This window comes from Sinohyriopsis cumingii, chromosome 6 (genome assembly GCF_028554795.1).
Source record: "Sinohyriopsis cumingii isolate HCF-2022 chromosome 6, ASM2855479v2, whole genome shotgun sequence".
Lineage (NCBI taxonomy): Eukaryota > Metazoa > Mollusca > Bivalvia > Unionida > Unionidae > Sinohyriopsis > Sinohyriopsis cumingii.
Genome location: NC_142966.1, coordinates 100,561,719 through 100,585,885, shown reverse-complemented (window position 1 = coordinate 100,585,885; position 24,167 = coordinate 100,561,719). Strand labels below are relative to the sequence as shown.

At 35.2% G+C, this 24,167-nt stretch overlaps 1 protein-coding gene across 1 annotated transcript in view; it reads right to left on the bottom strand.

Moving 5' to 3' along the window:
* Positions 1 to 24,167, bottom strand: part of LOC149797565 (uncharacterized) — a 116,416-nt gene that overhangs the window by 74,605 nt on the left and 17,644 nt on the right. The window contains exons 2-3 of the mRNA XM_089960776.1: positions 2,019 to 2,243; positions 750 to 923 (exon numbers count right to left, since the gene is read on the bottom strand). Of these exons, the coding sequence (XP_089816902.1) occupies positions 750 to 923; positions 2,019 to 2,243 (399 nt within the window). The remainder of the gene's footprint in view (positions 1 to 749; positions 924 to 2,018; positions 2,244 to 24,167) is intronic.

Below are 24,167 nucleotides of genomic sequence, written 5' to 3'. Positions count from 1 at the left end.
TGGTATCGTTCTATTTGTTACTATATCTGAGATTGCAGTTCAAGAAAAGACAAGCCTTATAGTATAAGTGTGCTTTGTACTGATGTTAATCTTCGGGAGATGCTCTGCTATAATAAGATAACTGGCAGTGAGTGTGTTCATGTACGCTGTAAATACTAAATTACCTTATTCGTTATCGAATGGATGTATATATTAAATACATTTGAGGTTTTAACAAGAAAAAGATAGGAAAAGTATTTTTAAGAATACATCATGATAGGTGAAAGAAAAGAAACGAAAATCAGCATACTGCTCATTTAAAACTTTTCAACGAACCTCACCATGTGTTGTGATTCAGTTTTTTTTTTATATATAAAACAACACATAGCTTGTTCTTTGCAACTGGTATAACTACACGAGAGATTCGTTTCTTCATTCATTTTCATTCACATTGGAATCTTCAAAGTAACATTTATGTTTTACTTGCGTGTACAGTATATGTGTGTCATATGAAATATAGTGCAGAAAATGTTACCCTAAGTACTCAAAGGTTGCATTTTGTTACACAATAATACCAATAAAGCCTCCAATACACAGTTTCTGCTTTCAAGACCTGTCTAAGAAAACATTGCGAAAGATACAAAATCAACTAAAAACATTCGGAATGAATCGTTCAACTGTTCTAAAGACATATATTGTACAAGATTAAATAACGAATAATTGATTGAAACATTTACCCTTTCGTATCCTTCATTTTGTTTAAAACTGACGAGACTGTTGTACCTTTCACCTCCAATCCAGATGCCATATTGGACTCGATTTCCTTTGGAAGTGTTTTTTCCTGACCTTTACCTTCTTTCTTATTAGAGCTGGCATTCGTCAGTGACTTTTGTTTTCCATGCGCTTGACCATCATTAACTTCAACTGTTTCATTCTGCAATATACTTTTAAATAGCATGAAGCATTTTATTAAAATATTGTACGCCAAAGCCAAATGTTGGCTTAGATGGTCAATAAGTTGTAACGTCGTTTATTTGTCACGTGTTTCTAGTATTTTCTTCATAAATTGTAACAATGCAGACATTTTTAGAAATAATCTTTGCATCTCTTTTCCCTTTAAATTTTAAGATGGATATAAAACAAATTGCTAGTTGTCTTAGTTGTCCATGCATAAGAATATCTATGCTTTCTTGTTTCACTCTGACTTTGTTTATTGTACTTTTCTGAAAAAAATGTTATGGGCCATTTTGTGAAGTATCGTTTTACAAGATGGTTTCTTATTGCTTATGTTGCTTAGTTGACGAAACATTAGTAACAATTTTAGGATCAATAAATAGCATATGAAGAGCAGCAATATAATTATAACTTTTCCTTATAAACCAATTTTTGGATGATTCGAAAAGGTGAATAATTATTTAAAAGTCGAGTTAGAAAAATAAACAAGTTCCTTTCTCTTCTTTTACAATTGTACTGGACGTATCCGACTGATATAGGTACATGGTCTGTTATAACAGGATAACCGACAGTGATTACAATCATGTAGCAATTATGCCATAAATAGAACATTATATAAATTCTTGTTTGGTGAATGTATTGAAGACTTGTGGAATTTTAGCAAGAAAGAGTGCAAAACCTTATTGGAGAAATCATAATGATAGAAGGAATTAAAGGGAGGAAATCCAAAATGCTGCTGAAGTAAGATGACACAGTGAATTTCACATTGTGCGGCGATGCCTCTACTAAAAATGGTTCATATGTAATTTTACGTGTTTGACAATATTACAGACCAAGTGGATTTGGTATATTCAGGCAGATTGCATGCAGACAAATATTATGTATGTTTCTGCTTCTGTTTGCATTATATGTACATGAAAACCAACATTGTACATAAACTGTAACCCTAAATACATGTGTCTGATGCTAACATCGTGTCTATCAAAATAATGTGAAAGATACGAATTCACAGAGCAGTCTTCTAAACGAGTCGTTCACGGAAAAGAATCATTTTGCTTGGTTCAACAACAACTAATTAAATGTACCATTTCGCATTCTTTAAACCTGGTGCTACTGCCTTGCTTGTCATCTTTATCTCTGATGATTGTTTGAGGTTTTGTTTTTTAGGATCTGATTGTCCCTTTTCCGTATTTTCTTTCTTGGACATGGTAGTCTTTGGATTTTCTGGTTGTCCTTGCTCCTGATCGTCATTTAGTTTCACTGCTTGATTGTATAAGTCCTCAATAATCTTGGACGCACGTTCCAAATCACTGTAAAATGTTTTAGACCCTTGTTATCTAGCCATTTATCTATGTTGCAATACTATTTGATACTATATTTTCAATCCACATATTGCTAACAAAAGCTTTAAAAAACGTAACAAGTAATGATGAATATTGTTTTTAAACTATTGTGTTTCTTTCATAATATAATGAAACATAAGAAAAATGATTACAATTGTCATTTCATTAGGTAATAGTATTTTGTGAAACAGCAAATGTGATACTAAATTTTCAAAACGTTCAAAATTATTTCACAGGGGATACTTATTTTTAAGACATAGTGACAACATCCACAAAAAGGACTATTGTGCGGAAATAAAAACAAAATGGGGTATGTTCCTGAGTGTTGTCGACCCACCCGTATAAAACTAATTGACCTAGTAGAAAAGAATCGTTGTGAACCTATGACCTATAGGTTTCACTGCAGAAGATAAATTGCACTACATCTGCTGTTTGTTATAATCGCACATTAGAGCTTATAATCGCACATAAAGCTTATTCTCAGATTTCCGCCTAAACTGCATGAAGTATTTTAATAATACATATGGCAAACAATAATTTTGTTTTGGAAGCGCAATTAGGTATTACATTGCAAATTTGCTGTGTCGTGAGGTAAATTTCTTAACAGAGCCTGCACAAGTGTATATAGCCAGGTTCTTGCAGCTCCTATTGGTATATCACTAGAAATATTATATGCTAATTTTGTGAGACTAATTTGTTGGTGGTGTAAATGCAAAGCAAGGTCTTAGGTTTTCCTCTTCCTTTGTTTATGATAATTTTATTTAAAAGTATCAAAAGAGACTTTGCAAAATGAAACTTCAAGTAAGAAGATTGTCTTTGCTCCTGTCCACTTGCCGTTTGAATGATGTACTACTACAGTTTAGGCTTAATAAATTATACAGTACATGCGCACATCAATTCACATTTCTCCATCGATCTGGCTAGATTTTATTTTTGGCGATTTCCTCTTTATGTTTTCCAAGCAACGTGCATCTTCAAACGCCAAGTTTCAAAAACCAAATAAATTTATCTTCTCTTTTCTTAACACGCTGCTAGATGATCGTCTTATTATAATAGGCACATAACAAAGTATACGCCTCGCCTTTAGACATTTGGTAACGTATCTCGGTTTCGTAAAAGAACGTTTCTTAAGCATTCTGAAAGAAATGTTTTTCAACTGAAGTCATGTTAAAAGAAGTCGCCTTCTTTCTGTTCTCATTTATTGCTTGAAGATTTGTATTGAAATGTTTGGTTTAACTTGATAGTCATGATGCTTTTACTGTTTGCATATTAATATGCAAGTGATGATTTTAAATATGGGTTATTCATATCGGCACGGAAAACATATTACTCTATATATCCTTGGTGTTCTTTATGTTGACTCTTGTCAAAAAGTAATTTTAGGACAGGAAATAGACAAATGTCGTAAAACACGTTGTCCGGGTATTTTCAGTCTTATCTTGTGGAGATGTCCTGCTTTACTTATTAAAGACTTTAGGATTTATTAAGATTAAATGGATACAGCCAATAAAAAAAAGAAATTAAAATATACCTATGTAAAATATACGAACGAGTTTCACATCCTTTAGGGTAGTTGTTTATGATAAATAGTTCTATATGATTTTTTGGTTTCTATTTTGATTAGAGACGAGGCGGGTTTAATATATACAGGCAGACTGCATGCAGATAAATAATGAGTGTTTCTCCCTATATTTGCATTTTATATAGATCATATTAAACATTGTACAGAACCAGTAGACCTAAGTACACGTATAATAAGTATTTCTCTTCCCAATATTACCAGCATGGTCTTCCATAGAAGGTTTCGTTGCTAATCTGCTCTTGTCAATCAAACTACTGTATTAGATTCGAAATCAAACAACAAACCTTAGAATCAATCCTTCAACTTTTCTCAAAGCAACTGTTATTTCCGGTTCGATTGCAACCAGTTGAATAAGATATTTGCCCTTTTGCGTTCATTGAAATTGACACATTTACTGTGTATTTAATCCATCCATCTTATTTCCTTTCTTGGAGCTGGTAGTCGATTGTTTATCTGGTTTTGTCTTTGCCCGATCGGTATTTCGTTGGACTGCCTGATTCTAAAAGCAATCAGCAATCTTTGACGAAGGCTCGAATTCACCGCAAAATGTATTTAGACATTTCCTATTTGACCATCATTCTAAACTGTTATTAAATTTTTAATTTAATTTCTTACGAGTTATTTATAATGAACCAATTTGAAAGCATACATACGAATGATTGATATTGTCACTAAATTAGTAATATTATTTAACAACAAAACAAACGTGACAAAATGACTGAAATTGGGAAAACGATTTATAATATATAGATACATATTCGATATGAAAACAGTGAAGGTTGTCTAGACTGATCCAAAAATATCTGTAGTAAAGGACTATTTTGTAACAGATCCAACGACAGGACATTATATCCAAAAACAAGACATTTTCCTGTAAATTATCGAAGAGATTTTGTTCCCATTTATATATATGTCAAATACAATTTGTGGGCACGATATAACCATTGTCGCTTCCATCTTCTTCCGGTCATTGTCGTTCATTTTCGGATGCACTGGAGATACTACGAAAAGCGCTTCACCTTTCCTTATATAATTTTTACCGAGGTCATCTTGAATTGCAATGGTCTCGTGTTTGTTTTATTGTTCGGTTATTTGAAAATGGACATTATCATGAGATCTGCTTATGCATGATTAAGAGTCCAAAATGCAGCAGCAAGGACACGCAGAGGAATAAGGCCCTATTTTGCAAAATGAGGATTAAAAAATTGCTGTTTTTAACAAAGTAGTTCTGACTTATTAATTGTCCAAAGGTCGTGGGTTCGATCCCCGGCCGGGTCATAACAAAGACCTATACACATGGTACTAACAGCTGCCTCACATGGCGGTCAGTATTAAGAACTGAGTGTTAGTGTTAGGACTGGTCGATCTGGTGTCAGGATAATGTGACTGGGTGGGACATGATGCTACATGTCTGCGGCATGATACCCCAGTGGTAGACATCACTATAAACTGCCACAATGCAGATTTCGTAGCGATATGACTGATGAATCATTAAAGCTACTTTAAAAATCCAAATCACACACACACACAGAGAGAGAGAGAGAGAGAGAGAGAGAGAGACTGACTCACTAACAACCCAAAGGCCAATCCGAGGCTTGTATGTAAGCCTGGTTGGAGCATCTGTTACTATTCCTCGCTGACCTCAATGTAAACTTACTGGTACTGGATATCGTCTACGTAAAATTACTGTTACTTGTGCACTGCGTGATTCTCTCATACTCTGCTCTGTACTGACCTCAATGGAAAATTACTGGCACTGGTTAGTGTCCACGGAAAATTACCACAAAGTGTTCATTGCGTGATTTTCTCTCACTTTGGTTAACGCGGACCTCAGCAGAAAATTTCTGAATAGTATACTGCACGATTTTTAAACAAGTCATCTATCAGTATACGCGCACTTGAAATTGAGCACATGTCAGGGTTTGACCCATCACCGAGGCAATGGATAAACTGTGAGTAGAATTGGAATTCCGTCAATACGCTGTAGCTGACAAAATATGTTATGTTGCTAGATGTAAAATAATTTTTATTTTTGGTTAAACAAGTTTGATGTAGCGACAAGCTGCACTGAACTCGGATGAGTATGCAATTATTTTTCAGTAGCTTACATTGAAATAAATATTTTATTTCCCCTGTTTCAAGATTAGATGATGTAATTGGTCGTGGTCTATTTATTTATTTACCTTTCTTTCCACGTGTTGTAGAATGGGTCTGTGCGGCAGCTATTAAATGTTCATGACTATTGTCTTCTTTCGTAGAGTTCAGGTGATCAATAACTAGCCCGACATTGATTATGCCATAAAATCACTTGTAAATAAAACGCTCGGCGAAATACATTTTTATTTTGTTTTTACCCAGAAATTTCAGTTTCAATCACAAAGTATCCTCTATTAATTTTACAAAGGAGATATTTTTGAAGAAATCTAAAACATCAGTAATAACGATCCAGTGTCTGCTTTGTTGTTTCCGTGTGATCTAGATTCACAGTTTGATCAGTTTGTATTACCGTCTGGCGTTCTTTTTCGAAAATAATCGTTCCAACAAACAATTAGACAAATTTAGTTACAATATGACACCAACATAGCTGAATTCCTCGTTAATTGTTTTACGGCGTCGTCGGTTGTTGTTCACATTGCGCACAAAAAGGAATTTCTCGACAATATATCACGGTTCTGTGTCAGATTTGGTCATGACGGTCTCTGGAACACAAAATACAATTCCACCGATATGATGCTGATTGATAATGTCGCTGCTTATCCGGTTGCTTTTCTTGGTCTTGGTTAGAGTAACCTGTATTTTCAATGATTCAGCCATCCGACACATACAATGACAAGAATTGCAATAAATGGACCACTGCCCAACACTGATCTTACTGACTTCGCAGAGATTTAATCATTTGATTTTGCTTTAAATGTGAATTTGGATATATCAGTTTTGTATGGTCGACACTTTAACAAACCTGATACAAAATATAATCTAAATGAGTATTGTGCAAAAGGTCAACGTGGTTGGGTTCGATAGTCTTATTAAGATATTTGTCAGATAGTGGTATTTCAACATCTCTAACTCTAACAACAGCAATAATTTCTAACAACTCACAAAAAGATCTACCTGGTTGCCACGTGCTAACACAAGATCAGACAAAATGATCTGCAGAGCAATCATTGGTAAATTTACACAAGGATCATCGTCAAACGACGCATGGTGTATTTTCCACAATTGAGGGTGTAAACACAATATACGGTGTACATACTGGCACGATTGTTAGTTACCAAGACGGCGAATCTACACAGTTTAATCATCTTCGATCATCGATGCTTGCCGTGGAGTCAGCTAATATGTTATCGATGATTAACCGGATTTCAGAGGATGCTGTTAGGGTCGCCACGGATTCATTTTATATAAGTCGATCTAAAATGGAATCTGTGAAACCATCTATGGTCACAGCGCTGGCAATTGCAGTATAAAGCGTGAAGAAATACGTAAATATTCTGAATCAACTGACGTTGAAACACCAGAGATTTATTACCGTAGCAACTATTTATCAAATGAGACAACAGCTTCTTCAGTAAATTATTCAGCCACGAGTCATAGCACAATCTATCTCAATGGTCATTTGGTTCATATAAAACAAAGCGTACGATAAATTTATTTAAAATGTCTGACATGAACGAGTTCACGCCAGCTCATTATCTCACCAGAGAGATGTAGCAGCGTGGTGTCAAATCATGCGAGTATCACAGTTTCTTTAGATGGCGAGTTCATGTGTTGAACTCCGAGCGAATGGAACAAAAGAATATACCAAAAATATATATTTGGTACGAAATATGTACCGTATCCAAAGAATCATTAAAACTGATTCTTGATTACCTAACAACATAGTCAAATGGAATTATCATTTGTGGCGATCATGGACAACCTCCGCCATATACAGGAGAATCGCCACATGAATGGTTAAGAAACTACATTATCCAAAACGGTGGACACTACGAAGAAATATTATGCAACCACACATTACATGTTGAATCATTACGAAAACTACAATCGCTGATCAGATTACAACCAGACAGAGTCCATGATGATTTGAAATCACTGGACGCTTGCGGATGTCGTGAAACGACTGCTGTGTGAGTCTCGGACGCCGAAAGCGCCTGCTGTACATCTATTGGAGCCTCGACGATATCATTAAGAACCAGCCACAGTTTTGTATCTGTTCCTGGTATGTCAACGAATATTTTTTGTCGACGAGTGTCTGCAGGGCAATAATATAGTGGTACTGGTAGTGTTGAAAACTTTTCTTTGTGAAACTCAAATAATTTATGCTGAAACGAATCACGTACAATTTTTCTGGATACAGTTATCAGATTATTATTTCGCCGTGAGTTCCAGAAATCAGACATTGATGTCTCTGGAATTACGGTAGCATTATTTCACACTGAACTCTATGTTACGCGATAACAATTCATTCACCGCAGGGTCTACAAATCTAATATAATAATATATGGATTGTCGATGATCGCACTGAATTGTCAAATTTAGTGTATTTACCAGTATAGCGAGTCAGATAAATATCTCAGTCACATAGAGTTGTTTATGGTGTCAATAGAATAGAGTTGCCAACAACACTTGTTGCCTCAACTAGCACGATGAAGAAACAATTAGCTGCTTGTGCGCGAGAAGACAAAAACACCAGCGTCAGTTTCATGTTGAATGTATCATGACGTTAAGAAACGTCACAATAATCATTGCGCCTGCTGTAAGACAATAATGCCGTGACAACCTTTGCCTAACGACGTACGACAATTTAACACTCTAGATGAGATCAGTTGCTCTTGCTGCAACATCTTCAAGTTCACCTGCTATATACAAATACCTCACTATTACGTTACTGCCCAACACTGGCTGTTGTAACTGATCTGGTCATTTTCGTTGTGGTCCGGGTTTTTCGCCATCGCATCGACGGGTTCCATGTTAATTCCACTAGTAAGTACTTTCTTTAACGCGTCCACCACGTGAGGCAGTCATGCAACCCATTCACGAGATATGTCCTACACTACTTTATACATTGTATAATACGTTGATCAATGAACTCGTGTGAGCAACGCCAGGGGTAATCGTTTTGATTTTTTCATCTCCGAATATGGCCAATCCTTCACTGACTTTTTTAACAATGTTCTTGTTGTCTATATATTTCTTCGTTGCAGCGTTATCGTCCAATTCTAATTCTCTCAATTTAGCAATTATATTTCGCCTCATGCTGGGTACACAGTCATTGTGTCGCTGGCTATAGCAACACGTCTATTTACATCACTGTGAATAATCGTGAATGATACGCCAGAGTGTTTAATTCTTTCATCGCTGGGAAAATACCATTGTTTTTTGTTATTGCAACTCGCAGGATAATATAAACCAATATAATATTGTTCATCTTTAGCCGCAAATGTTGATCCTAAAAACAACAACCTCATCCGGTTCAACCCCGGGGAGATATAAAAGATTAGCAAGTTCATACGATTTGCATACGCTGACAGACCAATATCAGTCGAAGCCTTGCGTTTAGCAGATTTTCTGTAAATATCTACCATTACAAACTATTAACATGTTTGAAAGGATGGGTGGGATATTCATACACTACTTTATGAGGTGGCGCTGATGACATTGATATAGCGTTAAGTACATCAAGTACTTCTGAACCGCATATTGGTGGATCCGTTGTTATCTGTGTTGATAATGTTGAATAAAAGACAAAAATCGCAACACTCTGTTATCATATTTCAAAAACAATGTCTCGGTTGTGCCAATCAGTATGACCCGAAATAAACAACACCACGCGGAGCAACCCAATGAGTATCTGGACCGGAACGGACATCGAGATTAATGATACAGATCTCAACCGGGTTTGTTTTTGGTAACTGATCGCGCATGAGAACACCTCTGAAGATTTGTATCTCTAATCACCGAGTATCATCAGGTAAATTAAAATTGGACACAAGGTACTTTAACGAAGCATCCACGGCAGTCACATATCTTGACTGTACTACGTTCCTGAATATCTTAGACCCCATCCTATTTTTGAGTTCTTTAGGGCATTACAGTTGCCGTTTTTAGTGCCATGATGGCAGCTGTTCCAAAGGTACTAAGTGCAGCTGCTTTTCAACAGCTACAATCACCGGTTTCGCCGCTAAAAACGGAATTATACTGCCGGTCTTTGCTGTGTTGCTGTATGCATTTGCGGAAAGATCAAGTCTCATGCCAAATTTTTATTTATTGGCATCATTGTAGTGTTAGAACTGACGTTCAGTCAGCAATAATTTATCTGGACCCTGCAACGCAGCTGATTTCAGAGATATTTTTGCCACAGAATTCTTCTTTGATCCCGATTACAGCTTTTTATTCTGACCGGGTGTCAGAGTGACGTTCACGTGATGATATGACATTATAACGTTATGAATGATCTAATTACATGTTTGAAAAACACTTAAATATTATTTACGATCGCATCAATGTCTCTCGTTTGTCCACCAACACCTTCAAGCAACGTTGTTTTGTATTACAGTATGGAATCGATTGCACTGTATTCACCAGATGACAATCGTACTACATGAGCTCGGAAGTGTATGTGGACGACTGACTGCTTAAACAAATCTAGGTGTTCTAGCGAAAAGTAGTTGATCTTTTATATCGTTGATAAGTCCCGTTGGGCTATCTGCGAGCCAGAAGCAATATTCTGATCACGCGAAATGAATGTCATAAAGCGATGAGACACGCGTGCACATGATTGTTCTCAGAATTCGGTAGCACTAATTTGAATGGTTCTTAAAGTCTATTTGCTCTCAGAGAAACTTCACTATCCTCGAGCCTGTTAAACTATATTGGCATATCTTGCCAGACTCAATATCGTCGTGGCAACTTCAATATTTTCTAGACATGATTAAATGTTCTTTCCGTCAATGCTATACGTGGCACTGTTAAACAACTCCAGAACACTATTATCAACAAAACTAACTCGATCTTCAATTCCGTATGCTGTTTTATCTGCTTTCAAATCCTGACTTTAGATCTCTGTAAATGACTAGGCGGGCAAAAAATGTCACCTTGTATCATGAACTTCTAGCTCGATTCGTCCACTTTTGTAGGTACACATGCATCATAAAAATAATACTGCTAAACACACAGATTCATCTTTGAGGACTGGTACTTCCATGTCAAATGCGGAATCAGAAACACATTGAAACAGTTTATTATATTATGTGTTGTTTAAAATGACAGTCGAGCCATATCACGACCCGCTATTAGGTTTGCGTTATATTTTCCATCTTGGCTGCGGCTTCTTTTGTCAGAGATGGCCCACCAGCTAATACTGTCAACCGCTCATTTGCAGATTGATTCATTATTTTACTTACACATAATGTCATCACTTTGGTGCTGTGAAGTTTTATTGGAATGCTTGCATTCTGCTGTGGTTTATGTTGTACTAAACATGCGAGTATGTAATTGATCAGTGAGAATGCTTTACCAGCATCATGACCAACCGTGACAATATCCATATCGCGTATGACTTCGATGGCTTTCGTGCCTAATTGTTTTACAATCGGAATATTGTTAGTGGCAATCTTTCTGAATAAACCCGGAATAACTTCACCAAGTCCATCTCCATAGATTGCGCTATAAACCGGTAATGGTGAATGTATCACCCTGACGTCCCCTGGAAATTGTGTATAATTATGTTATATTGTTATCACCGATCTAAGTGATCAATCACTGTAGTAAGCGTTGATAATTTAATGAATCAGTGCCTGATAAACGCTGCTGTCCATGACGCCACCGGTAGACAAACGCTGACAAAAAGAGACCGCTTCATTGATAGTTTCGTGGGAATATTTGCCAGCTCGTCTTCCACCAATCAGAATTTCCAGTCGATCAAATCAGCCAGAATATCATTTGGACAACGGTTATGTTGAACCGCCGGCGTGGTTTTTTTGTAGTTGATCTCGCGTGGCATGGCCACTTCCGGTTGCACTTGGTGTAGTTCTGGTTGTGGTTCCGGCCCACTGCTAGGGCTCATTTGACGACATAACCGCTTTCTTCCTATTCTTCTTTTCAGATCTAGTTTCTACATCTGACTTTTTTCTTCCTTTTCCCGTTCTCTAGTCCACGCTTTATTTTTTCTTTTCTTTGTCACCTTTCTTGATTTTCTCTCTCTACCATCCCGCTAAAAAGATTAAAATTGTCATCGTCATCTCTGACCTGATGAGCACTAGACTAAATGCGATGTAAATGTTTACGCCAATCAGTATGATTTACCTTTTAAATATATTTCGGTTTGAGATATTTTTCTTTTCATCCCACCTAAACGTGGCAATATGAACTATTTGGCTTTAATCCATGATAGCGGCAATACCTTCCTCTGTAATTTATTTTATCATGCCTGTGTAAACGTTTGGGGGTGGTGGTAGTTGAAATTTGCGTTATAACAAAGGTTGAGGAGATCGAAAATGGCCAGCAATATCAACAGGTATTGTCTCAAGAGTATCCTGTGTTGCCTCAGTTGTTGTAAAAAAAAGTTTTGGATGGTTCGAAAATTAGTTTAAATTACTGCCATGTACCCTCTGTAAATTCCATATGACCTTTCTGGCGCCACTGCTGAAGCCTGCTGTTTGAGAAACTCACGTACTGAAAGATATTTCTTAATTGTCTGCAGTCGTTCTCGAACTAATTTCTCTATATGATATTCCATAGTTAACGCAGATTCACTCATTAGTATTATTACAGCAACGATTTATTTACATATCACAAAGTAAGCCAATATAAAAGATTTTATTATACACAGTCACGTATTTTTTATTCATAACGAATTACCGAAATTCCATTTCGACTCACAATTTATCAGATGCCCCGTCGACGTATAAAGCCTTGACATGTATACAAAATATTTCGCCCAGTAATTTTCCACTGAGGTCAGAATGAAACAGAGTGTGCGAAAGTCACGCAGTGTATACGTGATAGTAATTTTCTGTGGACAGTAACCAGTGCCAGTAATTTTCCATTACGGTCAGAATAGACCAGAGTGGGACAAAATCACGTAGTGTAGATGTGATAATAATTTTCCGTGGACTCTAACGTGTGCCAGTAATTTTACATTGAGGTCAGCGTGGAACAGTAACCGGTGCTCCAACCAGCCTTACATACAAGCCTCAGACTGGTATTTTGATAGTTTATGAGTCGGCATTGCTTTGTGTATCTCTTTAATAGTAAATCAGATTCAGAGAAAATACGTGTAATTTCACAATTTAAAGTCATGACTAAGAATATAAATATATATATATGATCTAATCTGTTTTATATGCGTCACCAGGCCCACGCACATCGATACGCTAAGAAAAACACAGAAGACAATCAACAATGATCCAATCGTCTGTCAATTTTTAAATCGATCGGGAAAAAACCACCGGTCACGTTCTCTCGTAACTTTCGTGTTTTGCAAATGCAGAAACGACGATAGGCGAATACACAAATGACTCCTTAAAGAAGACAAAAATGGGACACACAAAGCGGTTGTACTTTAAACGCCAACGGTAAAGAAGTGCACAAATGGGAAAAAGGTGAGATGATACTCTATCAACGATGTTGTTGTTATTGGTGGTGACTATACATGGCGACTAGTATAAGTGGTGAAGGAATAGCCAGGAAAATTTCAGATAGAACCGCCGTTCAACGGGAAGCTACCTGAAAGCTTACTTACATACTCACACAGCCGATCCCGAAATTCGAACTCACGCGGTCAGAGGGCGAGATAACAGTGATTGCTAAAGGCGAATGCTTTAGACCTCTCGGACATCAGTGGCCTTAAATTTATATCTGCTATAAGAGTATTTCTAAGTGAAAATGCTAAATACATGTACGAGAGGAATTAATGATGGTTAATTATGAGTCGATTTATTCTGCAGCATCTATGAGTGTGGCATCTGGATAATTTATGATCAACCATACATTTTGATATTGGAAGACAAAACAACTCAAATATTTAATTGTTTATTATATGCATCGCATGGCTGGACTAACATTCTCAGAAGCGCAAGTGCAATTCATTCGAATTAGTTTACATGGTAAATATTTGATGTGAATGTGGTGAATAAGTTATTTACTGGTGCCTGACGTACGGTAGCAAGTGAATATTCTTGACCAGTAACTAGTAAAGCTGTGTCTCCCAGTGTGCAAGTATATGACGCCATTTTCACACAAATGACGTTATTCCCATGCCAACGTTTTCGGAAACTTCCTCAAAGTACAGGAGACTTAATAACAAATACTACAAATAAATTTCCTTCAGATTTATGACCATTTATGACCATTCATCAGAGAAAATGAAAGCAGTGATGTAAAAAAGCATATTTTGAGTAAAGAAATTGCATTTGCATTTTTCGATGCAAGGCATGTCTTTGAGATTATAATTTCAAGAAACATAGACTAGCACCGGTTGTTGCCTTCTGAATTTGCAAGAATAGTGCTTGTTTTTATCCAATGATTGCATTTACAGTTTATCTCTAAACAACATACTCCTCAAAATGATTTGATGGCTAAATTGCATATACATCTAAACATGATTGGAAAAATATTATTAAAACTTAAAAAGCACTTACTAGAAAGTGGCTTAATACAAAAAAAAACTTAAAATACTTACTACAACAACTGTTTAGTATAACACCAACTTCAAAGAGTAATTTTTATTTCCTTGGTTGTGTGAGTGATTTTTATTTATCTAAAACCATATATGTGTATGTGTTTATTGCTATTATTATTATTATTATTATTATTATGTATCAACAATATATGTACCTGAACATACCGCTCCGGTGGCCTAGTGGTTAGAGCGTCCGCCTCGGATGCGGGAGGTCGTGGGTTCGATCCCTGGCCGAGTCATACCAGAGACTTAAAAAATGGTACTAACAGCTGCCTCGCTTGGCGTTCAGCATTAAGAGGTTAGTGTTAGGACTGGTCGGCCTGGTGTAAGGATAATGTGACTGGGTGGGACATCATGTTACATGTCTGCGGCATGATGCCCCAGTGCTAGACATCACTATAAACTGCCACATTGCAGACATCGTAGCGATATGACTGAAAAATTGTTAAAGCTACGTTAAAAATCAAAATCACATCACATCACATCACTGTACCTGAACATGATGTCATGATATTATCCAGACTTTCCACTTCCAAGCCATCATATAAAAATTCACACAGTGGTGGCACAAACTAGTTTCAATTGTCAGGGATGGACCCATTATCTTATTTAAATTTCAGTTTGGCTACAAACCATTCAAACGCACACATCCTATCCCAAGCCCATGTCAACCTTATCCGTTATTTTTTTGTTGTTGTTTGCATCAGATATATCTTTCGTTAAATTATTGTCACCATAAATTGACTTGTTGCGACACTAATACATAGTATGCAGTCGTTAAATTATTGTCACCATATTTCACTTCTTGAGACACATATACATATCATGCAGTCTTTAAAAGTTGGTTGCCACGTTTCCAATTGGAGACCCAATAATAATAGTCATATTTTAAAACAAATAGAATGTTACACAGAGTATATGGCTACTCAAATAATTATAGAATACAAGTAGTTATCTGCTACCACTTGTATTTGTGGATAAAGTGTTGTCTAATCCACGTAACGTCTTTCAACTCAACTTCGAGAAGTTACCAGATACTAAATATTTCGCACATTTAATTTTAAAAATTATTGAAAGGAACTATCACATGAGCATCATGCTAGTTACTGACTAGAGGTTGTTTTGATTGTTACATGATATTTCGTGTATAAGCAAAAATAATAAAAATCTGATACTTCTACAAACAATTTCGATGTATTCATTAATATCTCATTTTGCGTTGATCCCTTAGCTATAAGAGGTTGCTCTCTGCTGCATGTATATGGACAGTTTCATTTTGCTCATAAAATCATTACGTTTTAATAAAAGTTTGCTCAAGTTTCGAAAACTAAACAAAACCAAGTAAATGCTTGTTTGTTTAAGTGCGAGGTAATTATATTTGTTACTTAGTAATAAGTGCAATTACGTAACGAAGGAAATTATATCAGTTGGAGTTATTTAGAATGCATAGTTTATTTGCTGTTTATTTGAAGTCTTACGGCCAAAATACATGTTGTAATTACCAAATCAGGGACATTAAAAACCTTACTTTCGTAAATTACTCTGTGTCTTGATACACCATTCATATGCATGCGTGGTGTGCATTTTAACTAATCACCAAAATATTATCCATATCGAAATTTTATCAAGACCGATCACGTCCATTTAGACAGTATCGAATGTATTTACCTCCAAACTGAAGACGTTTACAATATGCAGTTAAGATCCGAACCAAACATCTGATAACTGAATCACTACAGAGGCCACGGCCAATTTTATGTTTTTTGAAAAAGTACATTTTAATATACTTTAAGGAAGTATTTTAAATTGATCCAAGGAAATAATCAGAACAAAGCACGTTATTGAGGCTAAACATGTGCAATAATTATGTTAAGCTCATAACTCATGTATGTGTCCGTCAAGCTGTTCATTGACGGGTTACCTGTCCAAGTGGAGAGCAATTCACAATTTAGAAGAGGCGCATATTTAGCTGTGATTGTGCAAAGTGTTACTACCGTAATTATCGGAACTGTATCTACCTCGTATGTGCAGTATAATTATCAAATTTCAAAATAATCGAATGCTGATTTGCTACTTTTAATATTCAAAGACCTAAAACATCATTTATTATTTATTAAAGTGTACCTTTGCCCACAATTAAGGATACCCTAATAAAGGATTAAATATGTGTCAACTTTAACTACTCTTATAGTATCACTGCTGTCTAGTTATATTTGCCAGATCACCACGCCTGTAATTTACATCAGGTAGTGGAGTAGGTCGAACTATATCGTCTGTAGTTTCTGATTGAATGTTGTTTAGGCCAGTCATGTCAGAAAGCTGATAAACTAAAAATTTTATAATTTGCTACAAACGCGTTTCAACAAACAGCTAACTCATTTAAACATAATTCTAGCTCATTAAACATACATATGACACGTAAAAAGAAAACTATAAACTCTTTGAGACAGATTTATAACAGTTTGGGCATAATTTAAGGTAACCAGTGCAGTTTTGTCCAAACCAGTGTAGCATTGCTGTATCCATCACATGGACTTATAGGTGTCTCAATATTCATTAAATAAAATAAAATGACATACAAAAAATTATAAGCCGTAACTAATTATTGCTACAGCATTTGGGGTGACAAAACTGCAATGATCTCTATGTTGTTTATATTATATACATGATTTCTTCTGTAAAAAGCCTTCACATGGGGACCAAACAGAAGCATAAGTAAATAATCACACGTATAAAAAGTACAAAGGATGTCCATATTTTTATGTAGATATGAGGACATAATTAATCCACGGCTTAAGTGTGAAAATTGTGACTGTACAAAATTTTCCATTTTTACTCTTGAACAATTTCATATTGCATGCTCAAAAGGGCCCGTAGTTTCTTGTTCAACTATATAGCCTTTGATTTTCATGAATTTTCTCCATTCTGTGTCGATGCGATTAACGGCGTCTGATCAATGAAAAACAGTTTAGGAATTTTACAGAACCAACTACAACAGCGATTTCATATAAATTAAATTGTATAATTAATGCATCAATTTGCGTACATTATCAGATCACTGAATGCGTTTCATGCGAATGTAAAGAGATTTTTTCATTAACGTGTTTTCTGCGTGGATTGATACAGCAACTTTTGCCATTAGGGAGTGCTACAGAAACCCGCCTGATTTGATCATTGTTTTCACAGATTATTAAGTATGTGATGAAAGTTAAAATTACTATTTTAGAAAGTGTGCTTACCATAAGTAATCAGCAATGGTTACCGAGTATAGTGGAGGGTAACAGTTATGCGACACTGAATGGGGAACAGAGAATATCGAATATAAGCATGTCATATTAGTTCAGTCACTTACAGTTTGCATGATTCGTGTGGAAATCAAATTATAAAAAAACTCTTAATATTAGCACAAATTGTTCTGTTTTGGGGGTTAATTTGCATGCATTCCAACAGTGTAAGCAAATTTTAAGATCTATTGATCTTGTTTGGAAGAAAGAGATGAAGAATATGTGAGAGAGACAGAGTAGAAAACAGATAAGAATTTACAAAAAATAGAGATAAATGTGATAATAATGGTAGGAAGAACACTAATGCTTTAACAAAGAAACGAATCTGATAAATAATTACTACCAATACTTTTCGGGCCTACTATACGTCATCTGCTCTATTTAGCACCCAAATCAAATGAACGCACACGAAAATTTCAAATTGTTAAAAAACTATAAAATACTGTCTCTGATATCTAAAATGGTATTTGTTGTCCATTACCTTCTTAAGGTGGATATGCTTCCAGATCCTTGGACAGATTCATAGGGTGTTGAACTTGCACGTGACATGCTGAAACAAATAATTTGCTAAATTAGAATATTAAAAAAATGAGCCTCTAAGTTTTGTTAAAATATTGTGAATTAACCAGTTTCTCTCAGAATAGAAATTGTATTTAGTTTCCAAAAAGTGTACACAGTCTTCTAACTCTTTTACAAAAGGTCATCTAACTGTATATTTGCAATTGAATATTTGATCATTTCTTCCAGAAAATCATTTTCCACAGCTTCCATATATATCACATACAAACATGAAGAAATTAATGCGGTTTTAGTGCAGAGTGATTAAAGAGATATCTCTTATAGCGTATGTCAAATCGAAAATATATGGTATAAAAGGTGGATCAATGCTGACGTTGCACAATGATGTCATTTCCCTCAAAGAGATGTTTTTGTTTTTATCCAGCCAAATATAAATCGGGTGTATCACCAAACACCATAAGGAGCAATGTTGCCATAAAACGAAAAGTAAATTAATCTCTTACCTTTATTACATGCAATTAGGCAAAGAGGATAAGAGTAATCATAGGATAATTTTCAAGCTTGCTACTGAATGGAAATATATGCGAATCACGTTTTGTGCGGCGACGATGTCAGTAGTAGTATCGTCAGTAATGACACCTTCGTTAAGATCCCATGTTAGAGATTTACAAGATTCACATGTCTTCTCCATCAGTTCTTATGTTTAGCCGAGAACAGGCGACATGATACTATATTTATAAGGTAGGTACCTTGATATACACGAACTACCGGTTTATGTAGCAATACATCTAAAACTTAGGCATCCACCTCAATGCAGAATACATAAATTAGGGAATGTTGATATTTTAAGGGACTTTAGTATTGTTTACTTCACAACACATTTTTCTGCACCCAAATTTCGATGGGCACTTAGTTTCGGATTTCAATGCTAATTTTCCCATCATTGCGATACACGATTAAAAATAGCATGGCACTTAAACTTGTGTCTTCTTAAAATTTGTGTGCCGTTTGTCGTTTAGGATACAAATTATACAATTCAGTACTATTGAAACAAAATATTGAATAGGAACATGTCATGCAAATTCAGTCACTAACTGTTTGCTTGATTCATGAAGAAAGCTAATCGTAAGAATGTTCTGACATTAATCCTCAATTGTGTAGTCATTGGGTTAATGTATCGTCATTATTGATGACGCCTACTGATTTGTTACATGTATTTGTACCGGAACGTTAGCAATGCTGATACATTTTTAAATTTAGTCATCCTGCAGAGGTGAGAGTGAGAGAGAATGAAAAGAGTAATATAGAGAGACGACAAAAGGAATTAACAATAAAATAGGCATAAATGTGGAAATGCCAGTCTGAAGAACACTAATAAGAGCAAACATTTTCCTAAACTGAAAATGGTTCAGAAAATGGTATCTCCACTGTGGCGATATAATTTTCTTAGTATCTTATTATCAATAATATTAGACAAGAGCGATCGCTCAACAAATCAATATCTGCATTTATCATAGACAAGCGAAACCATATACTGAATACTGCACACGTTAAAACACTGGAACAAAATGACAGAAGAATGAAACAAAATGTCAAAACATCTATTACACAAGTAGAAAACGAAGTAGAACGGTTGCAAACACAAAGCCTGATAATGTTGAACATATTAGTGTGACCTGACTATCTGCATCATATAAACGAATGCTTGTTACTTAGGGATTCGTCTGTAGTAGAGAATTGGTTTTAATGTTATGTATATCTATACTTTTTGTAATATATATGCATGACTATAAATGGTAGTAAGTATCCATAGCAGACATTTTGTATACGCATATAGGTTCTATTTAAGGTATTCAGAAAGTACGATTGCGTAGTATCTATAAATATTATCATGGGTACTATTTAAATTATCAATAATAAAACATACTGACATGTTTTGAGTTGAATCCATTAAATATGTCGGTTACGTGTGTTCTAAACAAAATTAAGTTATTTCCCGTTGGATGGGTTAAGTCAAGTAGTTTTGTTTACGATGTTGGAGATTTACAATATGTCCAGTAGCAGAAGTAGCAAACTCTAGTTTTTACCTCTTTCTCCTACGTAGCCAGGGATGAACGCTATTTTCATTCATGTTTCTTGTGTTATTTTTGTAGTATCAAGGTTGCAGACGTATTTTATGTTGTATTTCGATATTACTGGGAAGAAACATTTGCTTGGATTATTCATTGGAATTAGAGCTACAATATTAGTGTGGTCTATTTTAAAGGAACTTTGGACGACACGCTTTTGGCACATCAGGACTGTTGGAAGAACAGTACATTCAATAATCTGAAATTTATACTGAACATCTGATTCCTTTTGACTTTGTAGAACCTGTATAGGGTTATGTTGGATTTAATTCACAATACTGTATGTTCCTCTTAAAATTAATTTTATATGGTTGATATCTTGTTTTCATTTTATATCTATCTATCTATCCATCTATATCTCTCTCTCTCTGTATATATATATATATATATATATATATATATATATATATATATATATATATATATATATATATATATATATATATATATATATATATATATATCTTGTTACATGCCAGGTTTCCTTACTTAACCGAGCGGTGTCAAAACCGTGGCTCCATTCCCGCTAGAAGTAATATGTCACGCCGTAGAAACGTTACAACTAACCCTAACCCTTAACACAAGGAACTATTTTAACTACGCCACCTTAGGCCAGTCAAACTATGGTTTCCGGGCAATTTTCGCCAGTATAACTGTATCACCTTTGCCACCACGGCAACATAAATAGTATCTGCCCAGGCCCTTCTTATTGATTTCATTGTGTAACTTACCGGTTTCCTACCGTAAATACTGCAATTGCAGCCACACCACCAATGTACACCATTAGATTTTAGTACGGACTTTATTATTCCATCGATCCTCATTCGATTTGGACCTGAATCCACTACTAGTGAACCATAATATGATAGAAACTCATTAACACTTTACTCCGTGACGTTTGCTCCGAGTAATTGGTTATTATTTTGGGCAAAGAAATATCTCCATTGCACCGAATTCCAATAATTAGACAAGTAATCACACAAATCTAAGAATTCCTTAAACCGGGGCGCAATAACTAAATGCGCATACACCAAATTTGTTACAATATATATGCACAAATTAGGCATTAGTTGTACCATCTGCCGTGCAATAGAAAACTGACTTTAATCCATTTTAAAACAATTTCTATCAATTCTAAGCATTACTAAAATTGATAAACTAGCACTCATATACTGTCATAATCTATAAAATAAAAGTAAAGGCATCTGCAACAAAATTAAAGTATCCAATGTGTACTAGGGAATGAATGTATTGTTAACTCTGTCATCTTAGGTTTCTTTCTATTAATTGTTTTGTTCAATTATATGCCCTAAAATGAATAAATTTGTTTCTTCCTCGTGAATTAGTCGCCGGTGACCATTTTTATCAGATGTAACTATTAAACAGTTGATCATGTATTATTTTTATATTTTGTTTAGATCCATGAATCGAGTCTGAGTAAGTTTAGTTCAGTTTACCCGTGAATATGTTTTTCAAACTGGCAGTTGCATGCATTGAAAGTATGGAAAGCAGTTTTCACAAGTGCTCAATTTGAACCCAGTCTCAATTATTTCAGCACCAGAAAAAGAGATATTTATTTCATTATAGTAAATGTATAACTATTACATTGGTTGAAGAGATAATGGGTAATTGGATAAGTATACGTCAATCTTACGAGATTTGCTTTTCGTTTTTATTTTGATTTTGTTCGCTTACCGAAATTAGTATAAATTTGCTCGCAATCGATACCTAAAGATTGGAAATAATTGCTCATATCATGTGTCATTACTGGTTATTTGTTCATGTGATTTATATATGGAAGAGGTCATATATGAGATATCGATAGTACAATTCTGTATCACGTAACATATGTATGAACTAATTACTATCTCTCATTACACTTAAATGAAAGCAACTACACATACACTCACATTGTCGAGTAAAACTATAAAATATACACGTTGATTTTCTTTACCTTCTAAAGGAAGATGCGCTTCCAACTCCTCGGACAGATTCATATGATGCTGAACTTGCACGTGAAATGCTAAAAACAAATTATTTGATCAATCCAACTTTTAATTAAAAAAGATCTAAATGTATTTGAAATATTCTGAATTAAGCAGTTTCTGTCATGATAACACACATTTTTAGTACAATCATTATTCTTTTAATTATAGAATAAGCACATTGTGTACTATGCCTATTGATCCGAGGCCATGAAATTGCATGATAAGCAAGTCAAAAATCAGATCATAAATTCTGGTGACCTGCTGATATCTAAATATTTAAACCGTATTTCAGATTTCAATACATGTACCACCAAGTATTACACACTTCAGTTACAATTTTCTTCTTATATGATAAATTAGAACGTCAAGATATATAAACATACATATATAAACTGAATATATAACGACACACTGACCGCTGAAGTGACCTCAGTATTTAGAGCGTACGAATGGATGCGGAAGTTCGGGGGATTTAACCTCATCCGACTCAATCCATAGACTTATAAAAATTGTATTAGCGGATGAATCGTTTGGTGATCTGCATTAATATGTAAGCGTTAGGACCGGTCAGTATAATGAATCTAATGTGAGCGGGTGGGAAATAATACCACATATATGTGGCATGTTTCGCGTGAAGATTTTTCTTATTTGACTTTGTTTATAACTCCGTGTTGTTTCTCATTTGTGCTCGTAACTCTGAAACAATCCCGGAGTGCTTTTGTACCTGGTACTTCAGTTAACTCATGGACGTTTTCACGTGCACATGCGATGATTCCAAGCTGGCCTCAAGTAAATTGTAATACATGAGGGTGATTCCAAATGGTAATTTCCACTTGGCCTTAACAAAATTATATGCCAGTTTATACGAGGGTTTGGAAAAGAAATAATGGAGCAGATATACAATGACAAGCGGAAAGAAACTGATAGCGTTGTTAACATTCGCTGACAGCTTGTCCAACATCTCGTCGGTAAACTCTGCACCCACATCACCGTTATCACAATATATTACGTATAAACAATAATAAAATATAATTTTAAACACCAACATCAAAAATATTTCAGTACACATGAAGAACAATAAGGAGTGCTTCGAAATGAATTTCATCTCCGGTGACTAATGATATTGATAATGCAACTGCGCAAAATTTACATGGGATATTACATGGTAGTTCTACAGAACCAAGAGTATGTTTATTTATATTTGACCCCAATCGCCTTAATTTCCAGATATAATAAGCAAGTATGATACGGAATCGCACACTTTAAAATGTGAGACGTAGGTGTATCAAAACTATTTACACCATGTGTTATGATTGCCTCTTTAATTGGTTTTTCACATTATTTGAAAAATAATCCCCCAATATTGCCCCATGACGTTTTCACGCGTGATAGGGGCACGCTACCGATTTGATTAATTATTTTTGTCTTATTGCAGTATTGCCAGCATCCACATAGTCTTTGATAAATGCAACCGACACTCCAATGTCCTTGATTTCACCATTATCAGTGACCTCAATGAAAATTATGCCACAAAGCCTTCATCTAGAGAACAATATCTTGAATTTCTATGTATGACGTTTTGAGTTTACCAGGTTTATCTTCATAAATCGTAATTCACAATTTCATCTGGATCGACACCAATAGCAACACGATTATCAAACTCATACAAGTCAGCTTTGGTGACAAAGCTGATACATCAGCACAGTGT